The following is a 22,811-nucleotide window of genomic DNA, read 5'->3' as shown; positions in this document are numbered from 1 at the left end:
CGTTCGCTTCTACATTCGTGACACTTGTTTGGGGCCCAGTGCGTGCTTGACAGGGGGGTGTGGCTTGCCGCAGGGAAGGTTCCAGAAATGCCAGCCAGGTGGGTCGGGGAGGGGTCTGCTGTGGGCTCTGCAGACCCGTCTCGGGTCTACTTTCCCTCCCGACTCCTGAGCGGGTGCCGGTGTTGCAGGGTCGCTCCGCGGTGGCCGCGTCCTCTCCGCCCATTGCTTGGTCACACGGAGGGGGGCTGTCCTCCCTGCGAACGTCCCCCTTCGAGTCTGGCGCTGCCTGTGTTCTGAGTCCACCTCTTCTGACGATGACGGCGCCGTTCGGCTTCCTCTGGGGTGAGTTTCCACGTGTCACGGCCAACCTGGCTCAGGTCCGTGGACCCGCGGACGCCGCGTGGCTACCACTCGAGCCGACAGACGGGCATCTCCGTCCCCAGGAAGCCCCGCCCCTCCCCGGGATTCCGCGGCCCGGCCGCCGTCACTCTAGAGGCTCGCATGTTCTAGAACCTGGTGGACGATCCTCCTTTGCGGGTGGCCCTTCGGCCCGGCGTGTTGGGGCCGGTCCCCCGCAGCTGTGTGTGCGATCGCTCGAGTCCCCGCACACGCCGCCATTTGTTCATCCGCTGGTGGACACGCGGCTGGTCTCGTGTGCGGCGCTGTGGTGGCTCATGCTGCCTCGCACACTCACACACGCGTCTTTGCGTGGACGTGTTTGTGTGTCTGGGCCGCACGCCTGGTAGAATTTCGGGGCCGTGGGAGCCTGGTGCTTCGGTCTTGGCGAGAAGCTGAGAACCCCGCGAGCGCCCCCGTGGCCACCCTGACCCCCACCCCTGGGCCAGTGTCGCGGCTGCGGCCCGGGGCACCGCGTGCTTCCCTCGCGCCTCCCTGGGGCCCGGAGCGTTGAGCGCCGAGCGCGGCTCGCTGGCCAGTGGGGTGTGCAGGGCGCCCTCTTCGTGGGTTGTGGATACTCCGTCCTCATCTGCGACTGCATTTTTCATTCTCTTCATGGCGTCTTGGAGAAAAGCTTTTAATTTCGATGAGGCGCATTTTAGGACTGTTCCCTGCTCTGGTTACCGCCTTCGTCTCCTAAGAAATCTGCTCATCCCGAGGCGGCGTGCCCTTGTGTGTTTCCTTCCAGAAAGTTCCGTTAGCTCTCGTGTGTCAGTTTACGGCGTGTTTGGAGTTAGTTTCCGTGCGTGGTGTGAGGTGAGCGGGGGTCGGTGCTGCTGACTCCGGGCCCAGTTGTCCCCGCAGTGCCTCCGAACGCCAACGGCCGCCCCGTCCAGCCCCTGGCCTTGGGGGCGGGCGTCCGTCCGGTCCTGGCCGCTCCGTCCTGCGAGACGCAGAAGCTGGCTCTTGCCTCTCGAGGCAGTTTGGAGAGCTCACGTCTTGATGAGTCGAACTCACTCATATTTATTGTGATTTCCGCGACGCTGGGACAGGTTGAAGCCGTTTCTGTTTTCTGTTCACACGTTCTATCCCGTCCCGTGAGAGAAAACTTGACCCCGTCGGCTAACCTCGAGGGCTGTCCGCTCTGTTTTTCCCTCCTGGTGGCTGCTCCCAAATGTCCTAAGAGTAACAGGTCGATCCCACACCGCCCATCGCCAGGGGAGCCAGCGCTTTGGTTGCTTTCGGGGTCCTGGCCGCCCACACCAGCCACGCGGAAGGACCTAGAACCGTGGTGACCTGTGCGTGTGGAGAGCTTCGTTGTTCACCTGGTAGCGAATCCCATCACGTGTTCCAGTGCCTGTGGGGTCTGCTACGTATTGGGTCTGATTCTTGGTTATTCGGCCCTTTTTGCAGAAGCCCCCCAAGCGGGCTGCCGAGGAGGATCTCGTTTCCCCTGGGGCTCCGTGCACTCACGCCATGTCCTCACAGTCTTTTCATTTCGGTGATGATTCCAGTGGATCTGAAATCGGAGTCTTGTTTCCTCACACTCTGGGTCATTATGCTCCCGGGACATCGAGCTGACTCATTCTTCTGCAGAAAGACGTCTAAGGAGTATTTCCATGATCTTTGTCGTGTTTTGCATTAGAGAATCCAAGGGTGGTTTTTTGGGGGGCGGGGGTCAGAGGGAGAGAATCTCATGCAAACGCCCTGCTGAGCGTGGAGCCCGACCCTGAGACCGGGACCTGCGCTGAAACCAAGAGTCAGATGCTTCACCGACTGAGCCACGAGACGCTCCTAAATATTTTAAGTCACGTCCTCGCTCAGCGTGGGACTTGAACTCGCGGCCCAAGTTCGGGTCCCAGGCTCCACCTACCTACTGCGCCAGCCGGGCTCTCTCTAAGGGTGGATTTTAGGAATTGACCCATTTGGCTCTCGGAGCCTTTGTGAAGTCTCCGATCTTCTCCAATCCTCCGGTTTTTAAAAATCACGTATTTCAACATTCCCAGTCCTCATTCACTCGCCGCCCCTTTCCTCTCGCCACATAGATGCTGACACATTCTCCCTTTTTCAACTTTTTTTGAACCTCGGGGAGACGTCTTCCAGCTGACTTGCCGCTCAGGTTCCCGGGCGGCCGTCACCGCCCCGCTGGCTCATTGCTGGTAACTCTGGCTTCGCGTCATTACCGCCCATCCTTCCCTCTTTGAAGGTGTGATGTCCAGGTCCGCGGGCGGAAGGGGACGTGTCCCTGCCACTTCGTCTCCTGGACCTGACAGTGGTGCTGCCTGTGAACACGTGTGGGGCAGTACATTCGGGCACACGTGTGCGTGCGTGTGCGTGTGTGCAGGGCTTGGGGTGCTGCAGCGGCCCACGTGACACGTGCAGTCAGCCCACGGGGGTGGAGGAGGGCGGGAGGGCAGGCGGCAGGGGTGCTGCGTCCCCAGCCCAGCAGCACGTCGGGGCGGGCAGGGCGGGGAGTCAGTTCCTGCTCGGGCTGGGCTCTCTGCTGGACGCCAGCTCCCGGAAGGGGCGCCTGACTCCGCTCCTCGGCCCCCCGACAGCGCCCTTCCCGGGGGCACCCACAGCCAGCCCGAGGATCCCATCCCTGTGAGATGGCGGCCCCCACGCTTCTGTCCCCACGAGCCCCGGACTCCCACCCCTTCTGCACGTGGCCCCCGGGGGGCACCCACAAGCTGCTCTCCCGCCCAGACGGCTCTAGGCCGCTCCCGCCCCCCAGGGCTCGGCCCCCTGCCGCCCTCCCCAGCCAAGCCAGCAGCCCACCCCCACCTCCATCTCAGGGGACGACGGACGAGGTCCCGGAGGTCTGACCCACGGGTCACGTAGAACACACACCAGGTGCCATCGGGTCCCTGCTGAGTCCAGGCCCCACCCCCCAGCGGCCCCCATCGGGAGCTGACCCTGCCCCTGGCCGTGGGCTCAACCTTCTCTGTCCCCGAGCCACCTGCCGTTTCTGGGCATGCTGTGGTCCAGGCCTCCCGGTGCCCCGCTCCCGTCCCCGCTCCCCTGTTTCTGCCTCTGCTCCACCGTCACCTCGGATGCCCACGTTGGCCTCCGCAGCTAACGGACGCCCCTCCCAAGTTCTTCCGTGTGTGTAGGGAAAGACGTGGTGGTAATAGGCCCACTGCAGGTGGGGGGGAGGTGTGGCCCTGGGTGCTTCGGCACCAGCTGTGATGTCCAGGCTGCGGGGTGGGGAGTGGGGGGGTGGGAGGGACGAGGCACGGGGCCAGCAGGCCGGGGTCCCCATGGGGCCAAGTCCTTGGGAGGTGAGCTGGACGTTGTGACGGCTGCTAGGGAGGTGGGGAGCCCCCGAGGCCTGGCTGGGCCCAGGAGGTGACGTCAGCAGGTGTTTGAGGGAGGGCTGGGTGCCGTGCTCGACGCCCCCACCCGGGGGGTCAAAGTGCAGATGAGAAACCGTGTCCGGGCTGGGCCTGGGGCCGCACCACCAGGACACGGGGGCTCAAGGGAGACTGGGGGGAGCCTTGGACTCCACTTGGCAGGGCCGAACTCTGGGCCCTGGGACACCCCTCCCTGCAGTGAGCAGCCCCGTGGTGACAAGCATGCGGCGGTTTATCTGAGTGCGGAAAGCGTACAGAGGAAGGGCTCCCCACCGCCCTCCTTTCGCTCCAGGTCGTCCCGGGACGTCTTGGTGCTGGAGGCTGGGGAGGGGTGCAGGCTCACTGTGGGGAGCACGGGGGCCGTCCTGGCAGGAGACAAGGGAGGGCAGGGCTGAGGGAGGTGCCAGGCAGCTGGCCCCCAGCCCACCCGGCGCCACAGATCCGAGCTCCCGGGTCTCCGTGGGTCCAGGTGGGCCAGGAGCCCACAGCATGAATCTGCTCCTCAGGGCGCTGCTCCCATGGGCCCCCGCCCCCGGGTCAGGGTCAGGTGTTCCGCGTGCCCCCCCGGGTCAGGTGCTCCCATGTGCCCCCCCTCCGGTCAGGCGCCCACTGTGGTGCACACCCAGTCTACCCTCCTGATGCGCTAACAACCACCATGGGCCCTCCTGGCTCCCCCACATCTGCCCACGGGCTTGCAAGTCTCCCCCAAGGTCCCTGAACCCCCCTGTGCCCAGCCAGCCAGAGGCCCTGCTTCTCGGCAGCTGCGTGTTTATCCGTGCTGCACCCCCACCCTGCAGCCCCCCCAGTCTCCCCTCCCCTGGGTGGGTGCTCACCCGTTCCTGTCAGGGGTCTTGGAGGCTCGCTCCCTTTCGGCCGAGGGCTGCCCATGGGACCGAGGGTTCTGGGCTCGCCTGAACAGAAGGGGGGTGCACTAGAGCCAGGCCTAGTTCTGGGGCGGTGCCTGAGCCCCAACAGACACCAGTGGTTGGCTCAGTGGCCCAGGCTGACTGTGGGGGGCCGGGTGGAGGGCCCGGTGGGGGTTCTCACCTAGCACTTGCCAGCCTCTGGGAACTATGAAGGGCCGTGGAGGGCAGGGGGTCCCCCAGCCCAATGGCTAGCCCGAGGGGGGGGCCCTCCTTGCCCGCAGCGCCCCAGCGGCCCCCTGCCCCTCTATCTTCAACCCTACCCGGGCCCACGAGCGGTGTCCCCCCAGGGACCCTACGTCCATCCTAGCACCTGGGCCGTGAGCAGTGCCGCAGCCCCAGTCAGATGGAGGGACGCCTGACAAGGTCACTGGACCGAGCCTCCTGCTGCATCAGAGCGAGGAAGGAGGCCTCGGAGGACACAGGCGGGAGGGGGCAGCAGGGCAGGAAAGGGCCCTACTCGGGGGCTTCCTGGGAGAACGGGGAAGGGGCCTCCTTGAGAAGCCAGGAAGCCCGGCAGCGTCCAGCCCCGCCCCGAGGGCCCTGTGTGTGGGCTCAGGGGCCCTGCGTCCACACCCCGGCCGTGGAAGGGAGGGGAGCAGCACACAGGACGAGCACCCTGTACGGGGGACGAGCTGCAGGGCCCTAGACCCTCCCCCAGGGGGTCGGTACCTCTGTCCTCGGGGCGGGGACTGTCCTGTCCTCCTCGTCCAGGGAGCTTGGGCGCCTCCAAGATGGGCCGGGGGGGCCTGGCGCTCTCGTGGAGGAAGGAGTGGAGCTTCAGCACGTGAGCTGGGGAGTGGGGTGCGGGCATCAGCACGGTGGGGCAGGGGCGGAGGGCTCCCCGCTTGCTCTCCCCTGACCCCGCGGTGCACGGCCTAGGAGAACGGCCACCCAGGAGCCTGCTGGTGACCCCTCCTGCCCAGCTGGTGTGTGCAGGGGCTGCGTGGTGGGGGTCACGGGAGGTTGTGGGGTCCTCCCGAGGGGGCTGCACCACTCACTCTGGATGGCAGACTCGCAGACCCGGCTCAGCAGCTGGGAGATGGTGGCCAGGGACTGTGGCTCGCCCTGCAAGGGAGGACGGGCCACGTGGCCAGCTGCCCCCCTGCTCCCCAGGAAGTGCCCGGACCCTAGACAGGGGCCGCCTCACCTTCTCTCCTCGCTCCCCTTTGGGTCCCGGCAGCCCCTGCGGTGGAGGAGAAGGAGAAAAGCCGGTCGGCGTGGTCAGCGTGGTCAGCACCGGGAAACAGCTGCAGCAGGACAGGCGCCTGGCTCCCCTCCGGGTGGGGGGCCTGGGGGCAGCTTCTCGCCCCTGCTCCCCGTGGGCGGCAGGAGGGCCAGGCGGCAGAGCCTACTCAAGCCCGGGGCGCAGGCCAAGGCCCACCAGGCCTGCGAGAGGAGCCCCCACCTAGCCCGCGGCCCCCGTCTGTGCCCCGACCTGTGCAGGGGCGGCCCCAGGGAAGCCCCAAACCCAGGCTCTTCCCAGGCCTTGCTTTACAAAGCGGCCTGAGTGGCCGGAGGGAGGCGTTTGCTCACATCTGCTCCCCGCGTCCTCCCCACTCCTGTCTTTGCTGGGGGGCTGCTGAGAGTGGGCAGGGGACTTACCGTGGGCCCCACGGCCCCCGGGGGGCCTCTCTCCCCTGCGGTGCCCCTGGCTCCCGCCATGCCCTGGAAGCCCTGCAGAGGTGCAGAGGTGGGGGTTCGGCCGCAGGCCCCGGAGGACGTGGCTCCTCCTCCCTCCGGCCCTGGCTCCCTGTGGTCTGGGGTCCCTGCGGCCCTGGACCAGGACCAGCCCCTGCAGGCCGCTCATCACCCGCCTCGGAGCTCGGCCGGGCCCCCTGCCCAGGGCACAGCCCCGCCCGCCCTGCCCCTCCAGCGATTCTTCACTACAACACCCCTGGCTTTGTTCCGGCTGTGCCCAGTGTCACAGCTGTCCTCTCGCCCTGGGGTGGCCCCAGCCAAGGCCGCCCGGGACCTCCCCACTCAGGGTAGCATGGACCCACTGGCTGGGGAGAACGAGGAGGGGCCCAGCTCACGTCCTGAAGCTCACGTCCTCACCCATGCACCCATGCACCCATGCCTCCCGGTAGGCCCGGGCACCTTCCCGCCGTATGGATCTAGTGCAGGGGGCCTGGGGCCTCCCACCCTGCCCCGTGGAGGCCAGAAAGACCCTCGCTGGGCTCCCCAGGGCTCCCGGGGTCACCTCCAGGGGTGCCTGCACCCTGGCTGTGGCCTTGCAGACTGCTGTGTTCACCCCGAGGAGGCTGGGGGAGGAGCCTACCCTCGGGCCGGGGGGTCCAGGCAGGCCAGCGCTCCCCTCCAGGCCTCTCATTCCCTGAGAGCAGAGGAAGGGGCAGGCTGGGGCAGGGAGCGCTGGGCACCCCCACACACCCCTCCCGCGGCATTGCCGGTGACCCCCACGAGTGACCGCACCAGAGCACCTGGACACCCGGACACCCGCCCCTTGAAGCCGCGGCACCCGCCTCCCGCCCGGCAGCGAGCACACGCGCCCCCTGCTGCCCAGGCCGCCGCCCCCACGGCTCTGTCCGAGCTCTCCCACCTTTGGTCCCTGGAGGCCGACCTTCCCGGGGGTGCCCTGGTGACCGGGGTGGCCCTGGAAGGGAACGGACACGCTGGCCAGGCTGGGGCCCCGGTCTGAACCAGAGGAGGAGGCCCTGTCCCCGAGACCCAGGACCCCGGCCCAGGCCCACCCGACCCACGTGCCCTGAGCGGGGTCTGGTGCCACTACCTGCAGGCCCGGGAGCCCATGGTCCCCCTTCTCTCCTTTGACCCCCGGCGGGCCCTGGAGAGGAGAGAGCCTCAGCGGCTGGTCCGTTGGGGAGGAAGGGGGTGGGGGAGGGGCAGCACCTACCACAGGTCCCTGCACAGTCCGGCCCTGGGTCCCTGGCGAGCCCTGCTGACCTCCAGGACCCTCTGGTCCCATCTGTCCGGGTGGCCCAGGCTCTCCCTGCAGACGCAGGTCGGGGAGGGGCTGAGGAGGCCCCGGGCCCCCCTCCCGGCCTCAGTGGCCCTCCTGACCCTCCAGCTGACCCCAGACCCAGACCTGGGCTCGTACAGAGACGTCGGCACCGTCACCGCCCACCCTGGGCTGCGCCACCCGCTCTACAGCCAGGAACTGAGTGAGGCCACTGGTCCGGGCCACAGAGCCAGGGAGCCTCCTCTCCCTTTGCGGCCGGGGGCCCGGGGGGGCGCCTGGACCCTCATGGAGCTCGGAGGCCCGAGCACTCCGCCCCCGTGCAGCGGGACGGGGCGCCCGCTAGCCCCACTGTGAGACCGCGGGGAAAGACAATGCTTCGAATCATTGCGGTGACTTAAGCACATCAAGGTCCCGACCTCCGTGAAGACTGCCCGGTTGTGCGTGACCACGGGCGAGAACACCAAGGCCACGGCCCTCGGCGCCCGGGGGCGCACGCGGTGTAGGCGAGGCCGGGCGGGGCCCGGGGGACACCAAGGCCATCCGCACCCGGCGGCTCCAGGAGAAAAACCATCTGGCCGTGTCCCAGCAGCCGCGGAAGCACCGAATCCTACTAAACATCCGCACTTGAGGTTTTAAGTCTCCCGATAAGACCAGAGCCCACGGACGAGCCAGGCACACTCCGCCCCGGCCGCCCCGGGCAGCTCCACACAGACGCCGCCCCGACTCCCGGCACACGGCGGCAACGGCCACGGAGGACGCGCGCCCGAGGGTTAGTAGGAACGGTGACCCGGGGCACAGGGCTCAAAGGACATTTGTCCCACAAGAAAATCCCAGCAACTTCCAAAGGGTGTTGGAGCTGCTTTAGGAGAAATGCCAATTAAAACGGCGTCAGCACATGTCACCTGTCAGAGTCCCAAGGTCAGAGACAGACGACTTGTGATTGCCGGGCGGGGGGGGCGCTGGCCCGTCCCGGGGAGGACACCCGGCTTCTAGCTGTGGGGCTCACTCCTGTATTCTCAGGAAGGTAGGGTCCCCGCAGGGCTCCCCACAACTCACCCTGGGCCCCGGGAAGCCCCGCTCTCCTGGGGCTCCGTTCCTTCCAGGGAGGCCCTGCAAGGGCAGGGCGGGGCTCAGTGCTGTCCACCCGCGGGCCCACGGCATCGCAGCCCCGTGGCCGGGTGGGACGGGAAGGGTCTTCCAGGGTGAGGGGGACCTGGCCCACCCTTCCTCCCACAGCCTCTGGGTACAGCAGCGTCCAGGCTCTGACACCCACCGGCCACACAGCACAGCCACAGACAGCTGGGCCTGGGTCCCCCCCGGGGAAACCGAGGGCACGCTGGATCCCACAGCAGAGAGGGATGAGAGGCGGCCGGGGGCCTGTGAGCACATCCCACGAGGGCGCGGCCGCGTCAACCACTCCGGGCTGTGGCGGGGGATGTTGCGGGAGCCCCTGGTCACCCCAGGGGAGGCTGGGTGACTCACCGGAGGTCCTTGGGGCCCCGGGAGCGCGGGGGTCTGCGAGGCGCAGGTGCAGGCAGACGCGAAGGCCGGGCAGGTCTCTCCGTCCTTCTGCAGGAAGGACACCCCACCCAGTAGTGGGCCCCTTGCCGGTCCCGTGTGGGCTACAGCTCGGGGTACCAGTGCCCGGGTCCAGGCCTGGGAGGTGGGGACGGGGGGCCCATCCTGGTGCCACCCCGCAGGCTGCCCGGCCACGCCCTCTCCCAGCCCTGGACGAGTCCCTCGCCTGCCCAGGCCCCGTGTGGGTACAGGGTGCGGAGGCCGCCGGAGCCTCTGGCTCCCCCCGGCCTTGCGGGCGAGCCCCTTGCTGGCCCGCTGTGTACACCCAGCTGTGCCCAGAGGAGGGGCAGCGGCCACCCCTGACTCCCCGACACTGCGGCCCGCCTTGCCCCCAGGGCCTCCAGGACACTTGCATCCAGCTGCCCGGGGCTCTGGCTCTGGCCCAGAGGCCACCTCCTCCAGGAAGCCTGCCCTGGCCTCTCCCAGCACCGTGACGACGGGCACCCTGTGGACCCCCAGGCTCCGTGACCCTCGGCGGCACCAGCCGACCTACCGACGCAGGGAGCTCGCAGCACACGTCTTCGTCTGCCCAGGAGTCATTGCACACGATCTGCAGCATCTGGAGCTGGAACTGCAGGGGAGTGGCCCCAGGTAAGGCCGGGCTTCCGCGGCATCCCCTGCCAGCCCGCAGCACAAGGCCCACGCTCACTGAGGCGGAGCTGCTCCGGGGCCCGCGCGCCTTGGCCAGCCTCCCCAGCATCATGAAGCCGGCGGCAGGCGGGCTGCCCGCCTCCCCGATGGGCCTCTCGGCCACCTTCCTGCAGTCCACGTACAGCCCGACCTTGGAGCGGCCCACGGCCACGTGCACCTGCCGAGACACGAGCTCCCCTGCAGCCCCCGCCAGGCGGCCCCCGTCTGTGCCCGCAAGGCCAGGCCTTGTGAGACACCTCCCCGGGCCTCACTTTCCCTTTTACCCCATGGACCAAATCACACCTGCTGCAGACCCCTCCCAGGGAGCCGTGGGACCCAGTACAGGGGACCGTGGGGGCCGCGGGGGCCGCAGCGTCAGGGGCAGGGGCTCCGCAGCCCAACAGGGCTTCCAGGGAAAATGGGAGGGGGCAGGGAGGGGGCGAGCCCTGGGTGACGGCGGCCCACGGTGGGAGGCAGGCATGGCTTGTGGGTCCCGGGGGGGCCTGCTCCAGAGCCTGGGGGCCGGGGGAGGGTCTTAGGGGACGTGCGCTGCCATCTTTCAGGAACCTTCCAGGACCTTGTGGAAGCTTCCGAAGAATATCCTCTTCACTTCGGGCAGGTCAAAGGTGACCTCTTGCAAGGCGGCCGTGCGGTCGTGGTGGAAGTAGGTCAGAGACCTCCTGCCCGCTGCAGGGGAGGGGCGACGAGCTCAGCGGCCCGGGGGGGCTGCACACAGACTGCCCGGGACCCGTGAGCCGCGCCACCGCCCTCGCCCCCGACTGACCGTCCAGCAGGACGCCCAGGACGGGCTGGAAGTCGTCGGCCGTCATCTGCCACAGCGCAAAGGTCTCCCGGGGGGTCTCGGGCAGCACACGCAGGAGGAAGACCACCGTGTGCTCGGGCGGGGGCGCAGCCAGGTGGGGGGCACTGTCGGAGCACGGGGGCATCTGCAGCGCGGGCTCTGGGGCCAAGCTGGCCGCTCCCGCCCCCGTCCCCAGGAGCAGCACAGGTGTGTGAGGGGCAGAGCTGGCGGGGTTCAGCAGGACCCCACGGTCCAGGGTCTCTGGGCCTGCGTCCTGGGGTCGGGAGCCCACGAGCGGCTTCCTCTGACCCGAGCTCGTCGGAGCGCTCAGACAGGCCAGGCGGGTTGTGCCCCTGCCCACTGGGGAGTGTGAGGGCTGCGAAGGGCAGGGAAGGTTAGGTCACCCAGTAGAATTGCCCCTAAAGGCCAAAGCCTCGCTCTTCGCCTTTCATTTGCTCTTAGGATAGCCAAGAACCCCAAGGACCCGGCCTGGCCCATTCCTGGGGTTCTTCAAGCAAACTGACCCCAGGGCCTTGGCACAGGCGGCTCCTTTTCTTCAGGGCCCTTCCCCTTCCCTGTCGTCTCCCCAGGGGCCCCTACTTGTTGCTGCTTCCTTGGGGCACCTTCCTGGCCCCCGGCCCAGGCTCCTGCTCTGGGGGCCCCTCCCACTCACGCTCTCTGTGTCTGTCTGCAGCCAGTCAATACAATGTTTACACAGGAAAGGCAACGCTGCGCCTATCACAGCTCCCGCCTTGACTCAAGACCTCTCCGCAAGCAGCTCGGGGCCGTGCGATGTCGGGAGCCACACAGCCTTGCTCAGGGCCTTGCTCGCTGGCCCCGCGAGCCAGCGGGACCCTCACTCGGACGACGAAGGGCCCCGGGGAGTGCAGGCCCTGGGGGGTCTCGGTGGGCAGTGGCTGCCCTCGTACTCCAGGCTTGCTGCGCACGCCGGCCGCCGGCAGAGACGCAGGGGCTCTCAGGGCACGAGGGTCGGGGCCTTCCACGGGGGAGTCGCCCGGGAAGAGGCCCCGCGCCAGCCACGCCCCCCTGTGGGCCCCTGGCCTCAGTGCCCAGGGAGGGACACGGGGGAGGCGGCCGCCCCCTGCAGCCGCCCCGTCGGACCCCCGCCCGTCCCCGCTGTCCCACCTGGCCCGGCGGCTCAGCTGGGCGTCCCTGAGGATGGTGAAGGTCCTGGCGCGGCCGAAAGCCGAGGGCTCCATGGCGACACCGCGGACGGAGGCGTACTCCTTCTCCACCAGCCCGAAGGCCCTCATGAGGTCGAAGCCTGGGAGGCCAGGCAGCACGACGTCACCGTCCCCGAGGAGCAGCCAGAGAGCGGGAGGCGCAGGGGCGGGAGGCACCGCACCGGGAAGCACAGGAGCGGGGTGGGGGTGGGGGTGGGGGCGGGGGGGGGGCGGGAGGGCATCTCGGCCGCGCAGACACGGGAAGAAGGTGACTGTGGAGACCGCAGACCGGTGCAAACTCGAGCCCTGGGCCTCCCGCCACGCTCCATGTGGACCCCATGCCTGGGGGACCCCGGGGCCCAGCACCAGCCACACCACCTGCCCCTGCTCAGCCGGCTCAGACCGCCCACACCTCCTCTGACTACAGTGGGGAAGGGCGGGGCGGGCAGGCGGGCCTACCTGGGAGGGGGCTGTCAGGGCTGAGCGCGGGGCAGGCTGCTGGGGGGCAATGGGGAAGGGTGAGTGCGAGGGGCCTGGCCTCCACCTGGAGCGACCCTGTGCCCAGGTGCCCGGCCCCGAAGCCCACGGGTGCGCTGGAGCTACTTGCAGGTCTTCAGGCCCGTGGTCCCCGCTCCCCAAGGAGGGGACAAGGAAGGGACAGGGATGGCGTCCTGCTCCCTGGGAGACAGTGCCCAGCCAGGACTGCTCCACGGGGTGCTGCACCCCAAGGGGGCATGGGCCAGCAGCACGCCCCAGGTGGCAGGGGCGTGACACGCCAGCCTGGGCCAAGTGCAGGCTTACTCCACCGCCGGGGACATGGGGGCGCTCAGAGCTTGTCCACCGGCCAGTAAGGGCTCGCCATCCCCAGAGGCATTCAAGCCAGAATGAGGTGCCCCACGGAGGCACACAGGGGCGCTGGGGTGGCCGGCTGAGTGGCCTCGGAGGGTCCCCTGCTCTGAGCATCTGTGATTGCCCAGGAGCCCAGCAGACAGCAGCCACGCACAAGCAGCGAGGTCCTCCCGCTGGGTCCCGGCTGTGGGCAGTCCTCCAGGGCCCACGGGTGCCATGTGTGTGGACTCAGTGGGCGCAGAGACGCCAGCCTGGGCCTCCCTAAGTAGCCTCCCGGGCCCCTTGCCCGTCCCGTCAGTGATCTGTGTTCGGCTTGCCTGGGACTCACCGGGCTGCACGTCTGACCCGCGCCTCCCGAGGCAGATGTGCAGTCCGGGGCCCATTCCCAGCGGTGGGCATCTGCCCGCGAGGTTCCAGCCAGGAGCCCCCCGCCGCCTCAGCCTGCACACTTTTTATTGGACTGATGTGGTCTTAACCCCTGGGTAGTGGTGGCCCCGCACGGGGGAAGGTTTCAGGGAAAACCCCAATCGGCCCTCTGCTAGCTCTGCAGGGCTGGGCTGTGTGCGGAGCATGACACATAGTGCAGGTTCTAGAGGCTTCTGGGGGCCGGGCTGGGGGTGCGGGTCGGGGGCCTGGCTGGGCCTGGTGGTCTTGGGGTCCGCTCACCGGTCCGGCCTGTGGCAGACACTGTCGGACTCTCCCCTGCTCCGTAGACGGCCGAGACCAGGACCCTGTATTTGGTGGCTGCCAGCAGGTCGGGCAGTGTCACGTGGCTCCTGGGTCCTGGGACAGAGATCTGGGTGGGGGTACACGGTCACCTAGGTCCCCCTCCCGCTGGAGCATCTTTGCTCATCTGGGCATCTGAGCTCTCACGGGTCTGTGTCCTGCCACAGAGGAGGCGCCACCCTCATCGGGGGGCTGTCTGCCCCCTGCACCCGGGACCCGGGGTCACGAGGGGCCACGGCCTCCCCTCCCCGCTCCACACCCACCGACTTCTCGGGTCCCGAGCCCGAGGCCAGCGCATAGGTGAGCCGGTAGTGGAGGACGGGGCCGCTCGGGGGCGTCCAGCTGACTCGCAGGCTGTTGGGCGACTCGGAAGCCAGGGTCAGGTCAGACGGCGGGCTGCGGCGCGCTGGGAGGCAGGCAGCGCCCAGGGCTCAGGGGGCGGCTGCGCCCTCCCCCAGGTCCTGCCGCCCCCTGGCCCCAGCTCCGCTCCGCGTACCAGGTGTGATACCAGGTGACGTGAAACCTCGGCCAGCCCGGGTCCCCTGCCTAGCGGGCTCAGGGGCGGCCTGTGGGCCCCGGGGTCAGGCCAGAGGGCCGGGCGCTCGGGGAGCTGCCCGCCGGCAGTCCTGGGAGGGTCTGGGTCCCCCTGGGCTGTCGCTGCTGCTCGGCAGCTGAGGCGGGGCAGGGGTCACCTACGGGGGCTGTAGCGCAGGGACACCGGGTCGCTGCGGGCCCCGTCCCTGTAGTAGGCCAGGATGGTGATGTCGTACTCAAGGTGGCTTCGCAGGCCAGGCAGGACTGCCATGGCCCGGCTCCCGGGGACAGAGACCTGTGCAGGGAGGGACAGGTGTGCACCCCACGGACAGGCCAGCTCAGGGGCTGGAGGGCGCCCTCCCCTCCCCACCCCGCACCTCGTGGGCCTTCCCGTCTCCCAGGGGTGTCCACTTGATCTGATAGACGAGCACTCCGGAAGCTGCCGCCCACTGCAGCCGAGCCTCGTCCCCGGGGAGCCTGGTCACCACGAGCTGGCTGGGGCTGGGGACCTTCCCTGGGCGACAGAGCAGGGACACGGGGCTCAGGGCGGCCCACCAGCAAAGGCTTCACAGCTGCGGGGCCACACCTGAGGGCTGCTGTGGCGCGGGCGGGGGACCCAGGCCCACACAGCACCCACGCCCACGTTGGCCCCCCCCAGGGCCAGTGGCTCAGCAGGCGGAGTCGAGTCGTGTCCTCAAGGCCCCGATGCCCCGCATCCCACCTGTGCCTGCCTGGGTCAGCAGCGCACACAGCAGGTGCCCACGTGGTAACCAGGTCATTTGAACCGTCCATCGGGGAAGGGACGCAGCCGTCCCGGGGACCCCCCCAACCTCAGCCCACTCACGTGTGGTCAGGTGGCCGGTCAACGTGGAGGAGCCGCCCCCAGGGTAGAGGCAGGTGACACGGACAGCATACGTGGTGGAGGAGGACAGAGGGCCCAGAGAGGCCGAGGTGGCATTCCCGGGAACCTCCACCTGCCAGGCAGCCAGGGTGGAGCATGGAGCCCCGTCCCCAGGCCACGGAGGGGTCGGCCCCGGGCAGGAGGGACACGTGCCTGGGACCTGCCAGCCCGACCACCCATGAGCACCCCCGGAGCGGGGACCTTGGACATGCGCTGGGGGGCCTCCTGGGGCCTGAACGACCTCACAGCACCCCCTGCCCCGTGCCCCTTCACGATGTTATTTGTGGGTTTCTGATGCCTTGCTCCATGCCTGTGTGTCCCCCAGCCCTGCAGACCGGCCCCCAAGGACCGGGATGGTCAGGGCCGCCCTCTGCGCCCCATGCCAGGCCAGACACCCACCAGCTGTGAATGCGGGGTGTGGGGCCTGGGCCGTCCCCGTGGGGCACCGGGCTCCCCAGTGGCCCCCAGGCAGGGCTGTGCTCACCTGCCCCGAGTGGCTGCCGTCGCTGGAGAAAAAGCTGACCCTGAACAGGCGGACGGGCCTCGGGAGGCCGTCCCAGAACACGCGTGCGGAGTCGTGACTCACATCCGAGAAGCCCAGGTGTCTGGGGGGCGCCAGGGTGGCTGCGGAACACATGGTGGCCTCAGGGACCAGCCAGCGCCCTCTCCCAGCTGGGGGGTGGGGGCCTGGGGGCAGCCGGGGGGCACTCACAGGTCCTGGCGCGGACGCCCCGGGCCTCGCTGGCCTCTGTGCCCTGCAAGCTCTGCACCCGGACATCGTAGTCCCTGCCAGGCTCCAGGCCGTCCAGCAGCACCTCGGGCTGCCCCACCCGCACCTGCAGGGAGGTGGCACCTGCTGGCCGCTGCCCGCGCCCCGCCGGCCCCGCTCTCCCTCCTCGCCTCCCCGTCAGCTGGCCGCGGACCTCTCTGCCCTCCTCCTGGCCCGCAGGGGAGGCTGGCAGGCATCGCACCAGGTACTGTGTGGCCCCGGCCGAGGGCCGCCAGGTGAGGCGGATGGTTCTGGGTGTCACCGCAGCCACGGTCAGCGCCTGGGGCGGGGGCAGAGGCGCTGGGGGAGGGCGGACACTTTAGGAAGGCGGCGTGCGGCACGGAGCACCCCCGCGAGCCAGCGGGACCCTCGCTTGGATGACGAAGGGCCCCGGGGAGTGCAGGCCGTGGGGGGGTCTCGGGGGGCAGACGTCGGCAGAGGAGCCCCTGGGAGCGTGGGGACGCCCTACAGACAATTCTGACTCTGCCCCCCCCCGACTTCACTTGGGGCCGAGTCTCCAGCTCACATTCCCGGGGAAACACGGCCACCTGTGGGGTTTCTGCTTAAAGCCCCTGCCCTGAGGGTGAGGGTGCCAGGCCCCCAGGGCTAGAAACCCCATGAAGAAGCCAGTCAGTGGTGCCGTCCACCAGAAACGGCAAGTCCACGGACACAGACGCCGACCGGGGATTGCCAGGGGCTGGGGGACGGGTGGGCCGCCGGGCGCAGGCCTTCCCTCAGGGGCGACGGTTCTACGGGCCGCTGTGAGGCGCTCGCGGGAGGTAACGGGCAGGCGGGGCCAGGGGGGTGAATATAAGGAGCGAGCTACTCAGAAGAGGATCCTGAGGGTCAGAGGGGCCCCGCGACTGGGTCTTGGCCACGCAGCGCCGGGCTGAGACGGCCTGCCTCTGCACCGGCCTCGTGGCCCGGCCCCACCCCACCCACCTGTGGTCACCAGGCCCCGCAGGCCCTCGCCGACCCCGGCCTTGCCGACGGGGATCACAGACACCGAGTACTCCGTGCCGGCGGCCAGGTCGTGCAGCTCCGCGGACGAGGTGGGCCCGTCCACCACCACCTGCCACGGGGGCCACAGTGGAGCCGCAGGGTGGGCGCCGGGGCTGCGGCCCTGGGGGCGCTGAGGTCGGGGCTCACTCCCCACAGTGCCACCGCGGGTGCCAGCTCCCACACGCGCCCCATCTCCTCCACTTGGCCATCGGGGCTCCCGCCGGGGGGCTGCCGCGGCTTTGGCAGGGCCGCCCTCACCCGGCTCGCCCCGACTTAGCTGGGGGCAGGCAGAGAGCCACCCCTCACCTCCCGGGGCGGGCCACCCCTCAAGGGCCGCCACACGATCAGATACTTGAGGGGCAGCTGGGCGGCTGGAGTCCAGGACAGGTGGGCGCTGGAGGAGGTCACCTGGGTCAACAGCAGGCTGCTGGGAGTGAAGAGGGTGTCCAGGGCGGGGGTGGCTGCTGCCGGCCGGGCTGGGTGTGGGGAGAGGACGGTCAAAGGCCCGAGGGCGGCCTGCGTCCGCGCTGCACCCGCTCTCCCGGCGGCCCCCGAAGGTTCCCCAGGCCGCAGGCCCCTCGGCCCCGAGAACCGAGGCGGGGGTGGGTGCGGGGCGCACCGTACAGGGGCCCCATCCCTTTGCCCAGAGCGGCCAGGCGGGGCCGCGGCCAGCGAGGGTGCTGCTCACCCGGGTCCCTGCTCCTGCCCTGGACCTTCTGGCAGATGAGGCGGCCGAGCAAGCCGGCCAAGGTGCCGAGCTGCGGGAAGTCCTGCACGTTGTGGACGGTGATGTCCAGTGGCTGGGACGCCAGGAGCTGCAGCTCAGCCTCGTCCGCGTTCTTCACACCTGCTCCCGGCGCGGCGGTGAGGACGAAGCTGACCCCGCCCACCCAGTGCTGTCGTCCCGTCTCACAGCCAAGACCGGGGCCCCTGCCCGAGTCAGCCGGTGGTCTGAGGGGGCCTCCCAAGCCTCGTGCCCGCGATCCCACAGGCCCCCGAGAGACGGCAGCTGAGTGCTGGCACAGGTGGGGCTGGACCCCCGAAGACCCCTCGCAGGCCGTGCCCTGCCTGCTGGGTCTCCACGGGGCTTGGGGCCCGGAGGGAGGCCAGTGTGCTTTCCTTGGAGGCCGACCCAGGAACCGAGGGCCTGAGCAGGGGACCAGGGGCACCAAGGAAGTCCCCTGCCCCCAGGAGCCTCCCAAATGTGCAGATCTCTTTCCAAGGAACAGATAGGAACTGACCAGTGACGTGAGCAGATCACCAGGGCACCAGGCGCTGTGGGGACGTCCACACGTGGCCCCTAACTCGGTGTGTTGCTGGGAGCCCCACACTATGTGTCCCCCTCCCTGCCCCCCGAGTGCCCGTTGGCCCTCAGCTCCGGGAGCAGAGACCGGTCCTCACTGTGGCACAGACGCCACGGGACCTCCAGCCCGGGGTGCAAACTGCCCCTGCAGCCAGGGGGACCCCAGGGAAGGGCCGGGGGCTGCTCACCCACAGCAAAGATGGCAACACCCAGGTCCTTGAGGATGCGGCCAGCGGCGCGGGCATCGTCCTGGGATTTGCCGTCTGTCACCAGGATCAGCACCTTGGTGGCCTCAGGCCGGGGCCCCGCTGCGGGCCGCAGGTTGTGCTCGAGCACGTGCGTCAGCGCCAGGCCTTGGGCACAGCCAGAACCGAGGGCATGCGGCCCGGGTCCCCTCCCGCCCCCGCCACCGACCCCAGTGCCCGGCCCACCGCGTCCTGACCCTGCCGGCTGGGGGCCGCTCCCCTCCCTCAAAGGCAGCCTGAGACCTAGGGGGTGCTCAGGCGCTTCCCGCAGGGCCCCCGCCCCGCCCACGGGCGCCCCCAAGCTCTGCCCCTGGAGGCCGCCCAGTCCCAGCCGGGGCCTGACAACAGAGGGGCTTTGCTCTTGGGGGAGGTGTTTACACCGCCCGCGGGACGGGCTCCAACAGCGCCCAGGGGTGTGTCCCTCTGAGGGGTCGCGGGGCCCGGGCGCACCGGTGAACGTGTTTCCCCCTTTGTAGCGCAGACGGCGGACAGCTGCCAGCACGTCCTCCTTGGTGCGGAGGGCGTTGAGGTCCCACTCGGTCTGGGGGTCTCCGCTGTACTGAGTCAAGCCTGGGAGGGGCGGGGCTGGGAGCTGAGCCGCGCTCCCCGGACACCCGGGAGGACGCAGGCCTGCACCGGGGAGGTCAGCCGAGCGTCCCCGGGCCGGCTGTCCCAGCAGCCCGTGGGGACGCCCCCGCCCGGGCTCCCCAGGAGCCCCGTCCTCAGAGTGGGCCCCCCGGGGCGCTGGGAGGGCTCGTGGGGACACCGGGGGCAGGGCCGCAGGGCAGGGCGCAGGTACCCACCGACTTGGACTTTACTTGGCCCGATTTCAAAGGGCTCGATGACGCTGGCCAGGAAATCTTTGACCTGCTGGAAGTGACTGTGGCCGATGCTCCAGGACCCGTCCACCAGGAAGATCATGTCCACGGGGCTGGGGGGTGTGCAGCGGAACTGGGGGCCGGCTGGGCGGGCAGGGAGGGTGGTGAGCAGCTGGGCCAGGCCCACGTCACTGGTCACCGCGCGACCTCCCTCCCAAAGCCCCTGGATCCCCTTCCCCGGGGTTGGTGGTGGCTGAGGGGCCGCGGGGCTCATGGCGGCGGGTGCTCAGGTCCGGGGGGCCCCCCTGGACTCAGAGAAGGCCACGCTACCCTTGATGCATCGTGTCAGCCCCCTGAGCGCCCCAGGGCGGGTTACTGAGACCCCCCGGGAGCTCAGGGCCTCTGCCCTCCAGTGGCCTGGGCCAAGGCAGTGCCGACCGGGGTGGGGGCAGCATGGCTGGTGGCTCTGGGCTGAGGCCTCGCTGGCTGGGTCGGTGGCTTGTCCTGACGACCCAGGAGCTCTTCGGAGACAAAGCCACCGCCCGGGTCTGGGGCTCCCTGAGAGTCTACACAGGCAGTGCCTCGAGGCCGAGCCCCAGGCCCGGGACAGGCCCCCCGTGAAGACTGCTGGGCAGGGCGCTCCAGCCTCGCCCTCAGAGCCCTGTGTTGTTGGGGGGGTCGTCCTGGAGACCCCAGGCCACGGGGGCGGGAGGGCGTGGGGGGACGCGTCCATCTGAGGAGACAGCGGTGGGCCCCCCGGGGTCTGGGGAGGGTCTGGGGAGGGGCCCGGCCGGCAGCGCCCGGGGCCGACAGAAACGCCACCCACCCGTCTGCCCGGCCTGGGTCGCCGCGCCCCCCGCCCAGAGCCTGCGGAGGCTGGCGCCCCGGGGGCTCTACCCAACGTCTCCCTCGCTCCCGCGGAGTCCGTGGCGTGGCCCTGCCTCTCGGGTCCGTGGTGCCTGAGAAGGGCCCTGCCCTCGGAGCCCCTGGGTGGGTGCTGCTCCCCGCCAGGCCGTCCTGGGAGGTCACCGGCGTGTCACCTCTCAGCTGCCACCCGCGGGCTGGGAGGCAAGGGGCACAGGCCGAGCACACCCCCAGCGGGTGACCTGCCCCCACGAGGCTGAGCGACTCAGGACAGTGAACCCGTGAAACCTTGAGACGCGGGGGTCACTCCGCCTGCCGGACTTACCCTTGCCCCAGTCTGAACCAGCGAGGGTGGGCGGGTCTTGGCTTGGGGACGAGGTGCCCAGGGGCTCAGGGTCCGGGCACCCCACGTCGGGGGGCGTGGGCTCCGGGGCGGCCCCCAGGGGCTTCTGGTCGCTCCTGCTCCCAGAGTGACTCTTCAAATCCTCGACTGCAGAGAGAGGCAGGGTGGGAGCAGGCCCAGGGGCTGCGTGGGGGCCCAGCTCCCCCAGAGCACAGCCAGGTGCAGGACCGTGGACTTACTCACAAACTCCCTCTGCGCCAGCAGGGCGTTCCCTGAGCCGGTGAGCTCGAAGATCTGCACGGTGTAGCCCTTGGAGGGGCTCAGGCCCCCCACCGTGGCCTTGGGGGTCTTGGTGGTCAGCATCACCTCCTGTTCCGCGTCCCCTGCGGTGAGGGAGGGGAGAGACGGAGGCCGCCAGGGGGGCAGGTGTGCGTGCGTGTGTGCCGGGCCCCCCCACCCCGCTCCTGCCCTTCGGCCGGGAGAGAAACCAGGGACAGGTCTTTGCAACTCTCCGGGGACCTGGTGGGAGGGACCTGGGCGCGTAATAAATTGAAAGACAACGCATCTCAGTGGCAAAATTAATCTGTCCTTTAGGAACCCTCCCCGGAGGGATTTACCCCCCTGAGAATCCACAGGCCCCGCAGGGGCCCCGCACGGCGTCCTCGTGGACACCGTGAAGACGTGAAGGTGGGGGCACGGGGGGAGCCGAGCACAGGGGCGGGACCCGTGGTGCCGGAAGCCCGGACCAGCCCGGGCTCCAGACTCCAGGAGCCTAAGTAACTTCCTCGTTGTCCTGCTGCCCCGGCCCCAGGGTGGCTCCCCGCAGGCACACGTAGGTGCTGGGGGGCAGGAGGGGGGCACAGAGCAGCACGCTGGCCGCCAGGCCTCACAGCAGCGGAGGGACTGGCCCCTCACCTGCCATGGGCTTCACCTGGACCAGGTAGCCAAGGCTGCTCCCATCCGACTCCCTCCACTTCATCTGTAGCCGGTCCTCAGGCAGCACAGCCAGCCTCAGGCGGCCGCTCGCTGGGGAGACAGGACGGGGTGCTCAGCCCTGAGCTCGGGACAGCTGCGGGGGCCCCGGGACGGGGGAACCTGAGGCCCCACCCAGGTCCCGGGGGCCAGGGCCACCTGCTGGCTCATGAGGAGGCTGCTCCCACCCAGGGAGGCCCACCTGGCCCTGCTAGGGGTACCCCCGCCCACGGGGCCCAGGCTTGCATCCAGGATCGGTAGGAACAGCCCCGTTGGCGACCGCGGCCTGGAGCCACTCGAGGGCCCTGCTGGGTGCTGTGGCCGTCCCGGGAGGAGGAGGGGCGTGGAGGACGGAGCCCGGGGACCCAGCCTGGCCTCCCGGGGAAGCGTCTGGGAGCTCCATGGCAGGGGTGGCTATTTTTGGAAAAGAGGGACAGAGATGGGCTTCTTCTGGCCTCCCCACCGGGAGCCAGGGCGTGCGGAGGAGGGCGGGCTGGGGCGCCCAGGACGGACACAATGAGCAGTGGTTCAGAGTGGGAGCAGCTGGCCGGGCCCCCGGATGCGCCCACTTCTCCCCGGGAGCACCAGGCCGAGCGGCAGGAATGTCGACGGGGCAACTATGAAAAGCCGTTTGTGAGCAGGGGCCCCCCCCTCCCGCCCATGAAGAGCCCTCTGTGTCTTCTGTGCCTCTGACGTGGGGGCGACACTTCCCTCTGCCTTCGGGGTTTTGCTGGCGCCCAGGACGGACGCGGGGGCCCGCCGGTGGAAAGGCCCCCGGGAGCACCCCCTCGCCAGGACCGTCCCCGGGGAAGGCAGCCCGGACATGTGGCCCCCACCCGCTCTGCCCTCCTAGGGACCGGGGGGCCCGGGGACTACCCAGAGGCTGCAGGGACCCTGCGGGCGAGGGCACCCCGGTGCTGAGTCCCGGGCTCAGAGGGCCCCTGGGCTCACTAGTGACACGGCCCCACCTGGTGACCCTGTCATGTCATGGGGACCCGGGGACATGCCCTGCTGGCCGTCGCCAGTGTGCACGCAGACCCAGACCCGAGGGGTGAGCAGGCCGGGTGGCCGCGCTTGGGGTCAACAGACCAGGAGTCGGCGGGCGAGGCCGCGGCAGGGCAGGAGGGGAGTGGCTGGGGGCTGACGCGGGGCAAAGGGGGTGCCCGCAGCCGCCCACCGGCCTTCCCAATCCGTGGGAGCTACAGTCTGCGGGGAGCTGGGCCAGGGTGCGCCATGGGCGGCTGTGTCCCTTTTGGGGCGTTACTCCAGGGTCCCTCCGAAGGGAAGCCCCGTGAACACCCGGGAGGGAGTGGTGAGAGCGAGGAGGCGCGGGCCGCGTGGTGGCCCGGAGGAAGCGAGGGGCGGGGGATGCTGCGCCCCAGGGACAGGGCCTCCCTCCCGGCTCCGGCTTCTGCTGCCCGGGAACACGCAGAGGGCTCGCAGCAGCGCCCCCCGGTTGGGCTGACGGGCAGAGGGCACGGGTGGCCTCGGGTGTGGGTCCCCCGGAGCAGATTCCCCGGGACAGCCGCTCCCGGGGCGTCCCCCCACCCTGCCCCGCCTTACCTGGTCCCTGGCCGAGTCCCAGGGCAGCACCAAGCCACAGGCAGAGGCGGAGCCCGAGCCGGGGGCCGGCGGGGGCAGTCATGGTCACTGCCTGCGGGAGGACAGGCCGTCGGGCGAC

The 22,811-nt window shown here is 69.8% G+C and overlaps 1 protein-coding gene across 1 annotated transcript; it reads right to left on the bottom strand.

The window, feature by feature from the left end:
* Positions 1-3,963: 3,963 nt before the first annotated feature.
* COL20A1 (collagen type XX alpha 1 chain) lies at positions 3,964-21,533 on the bottom strand. Its single transcript, XM_049100389.1, has 36 exons — positions 21,377-21,533; positions 21,074-21,205; positions 20,398-20,541; positions 20,141-20,305; positions 18,937-19,095; positions 18,584-18,703; positions 18,077-18,241; positions 17,274-17,432; positions 16,892-17,061; positions 16,526-16,655; positions 15,738-15,883; positions 15,527-15,650; positions 15,299-15,438; positions 14,758-14,887; positions 14,291-14,427; positions 14,076-14,208; positions 13,643-13,785; positions 13,320-13,449; positions 12,264-12,302; positions 11,767-11,905; positions 10,603-10,745; positions 10,396-10,505; positions 9,838-9,996; positions 9,682-9,759; positions 9,093-9,179; positions 8,667-8,720; positions 7,545-7,640; positions 7,422-7,475; positions 7,233-7,286; positions 6,954-7,007; positions 6,278-6,349; positions 5,823-5,858; positions 5,674-5,740; positions 5,345-5,464; positions 4,583-4,660; positions 3,964-4,114 (listed from the first exon to the last, which is right to left on the bottom strand). The coding sequence occupies exons 1-36, from the start codon at positions 21,531-21,533 to the stop codon at positions 4,089-4,091; spliced, it is 4,050 nt and encodes a 1,349-aa protein (XP_048956346.1). The 3' UTR covers positions 3,964-4,088.
* Between the last annotated feature and the right edge of the window lie 1,278 nt (positions 21,534-22,811).

This window comes from Canis lupus, chromosome 24 (assembly GCF_003254725.2).
Source record: "Canis lupus dingo isolate Sandy chromosome 24, ASM325472v2, whole genome shotgun sequence".
Taxonomy (NCBI): Eukaryota; Metazoa; Chordata; class Mammalia; order Carnivora; family Canidae; genus Canis; species Canis lupus.
Note: the sequence above shows the minus strand (reverse complement) of the source record. Positions and strands in the feature narration are given on the sequence as shown.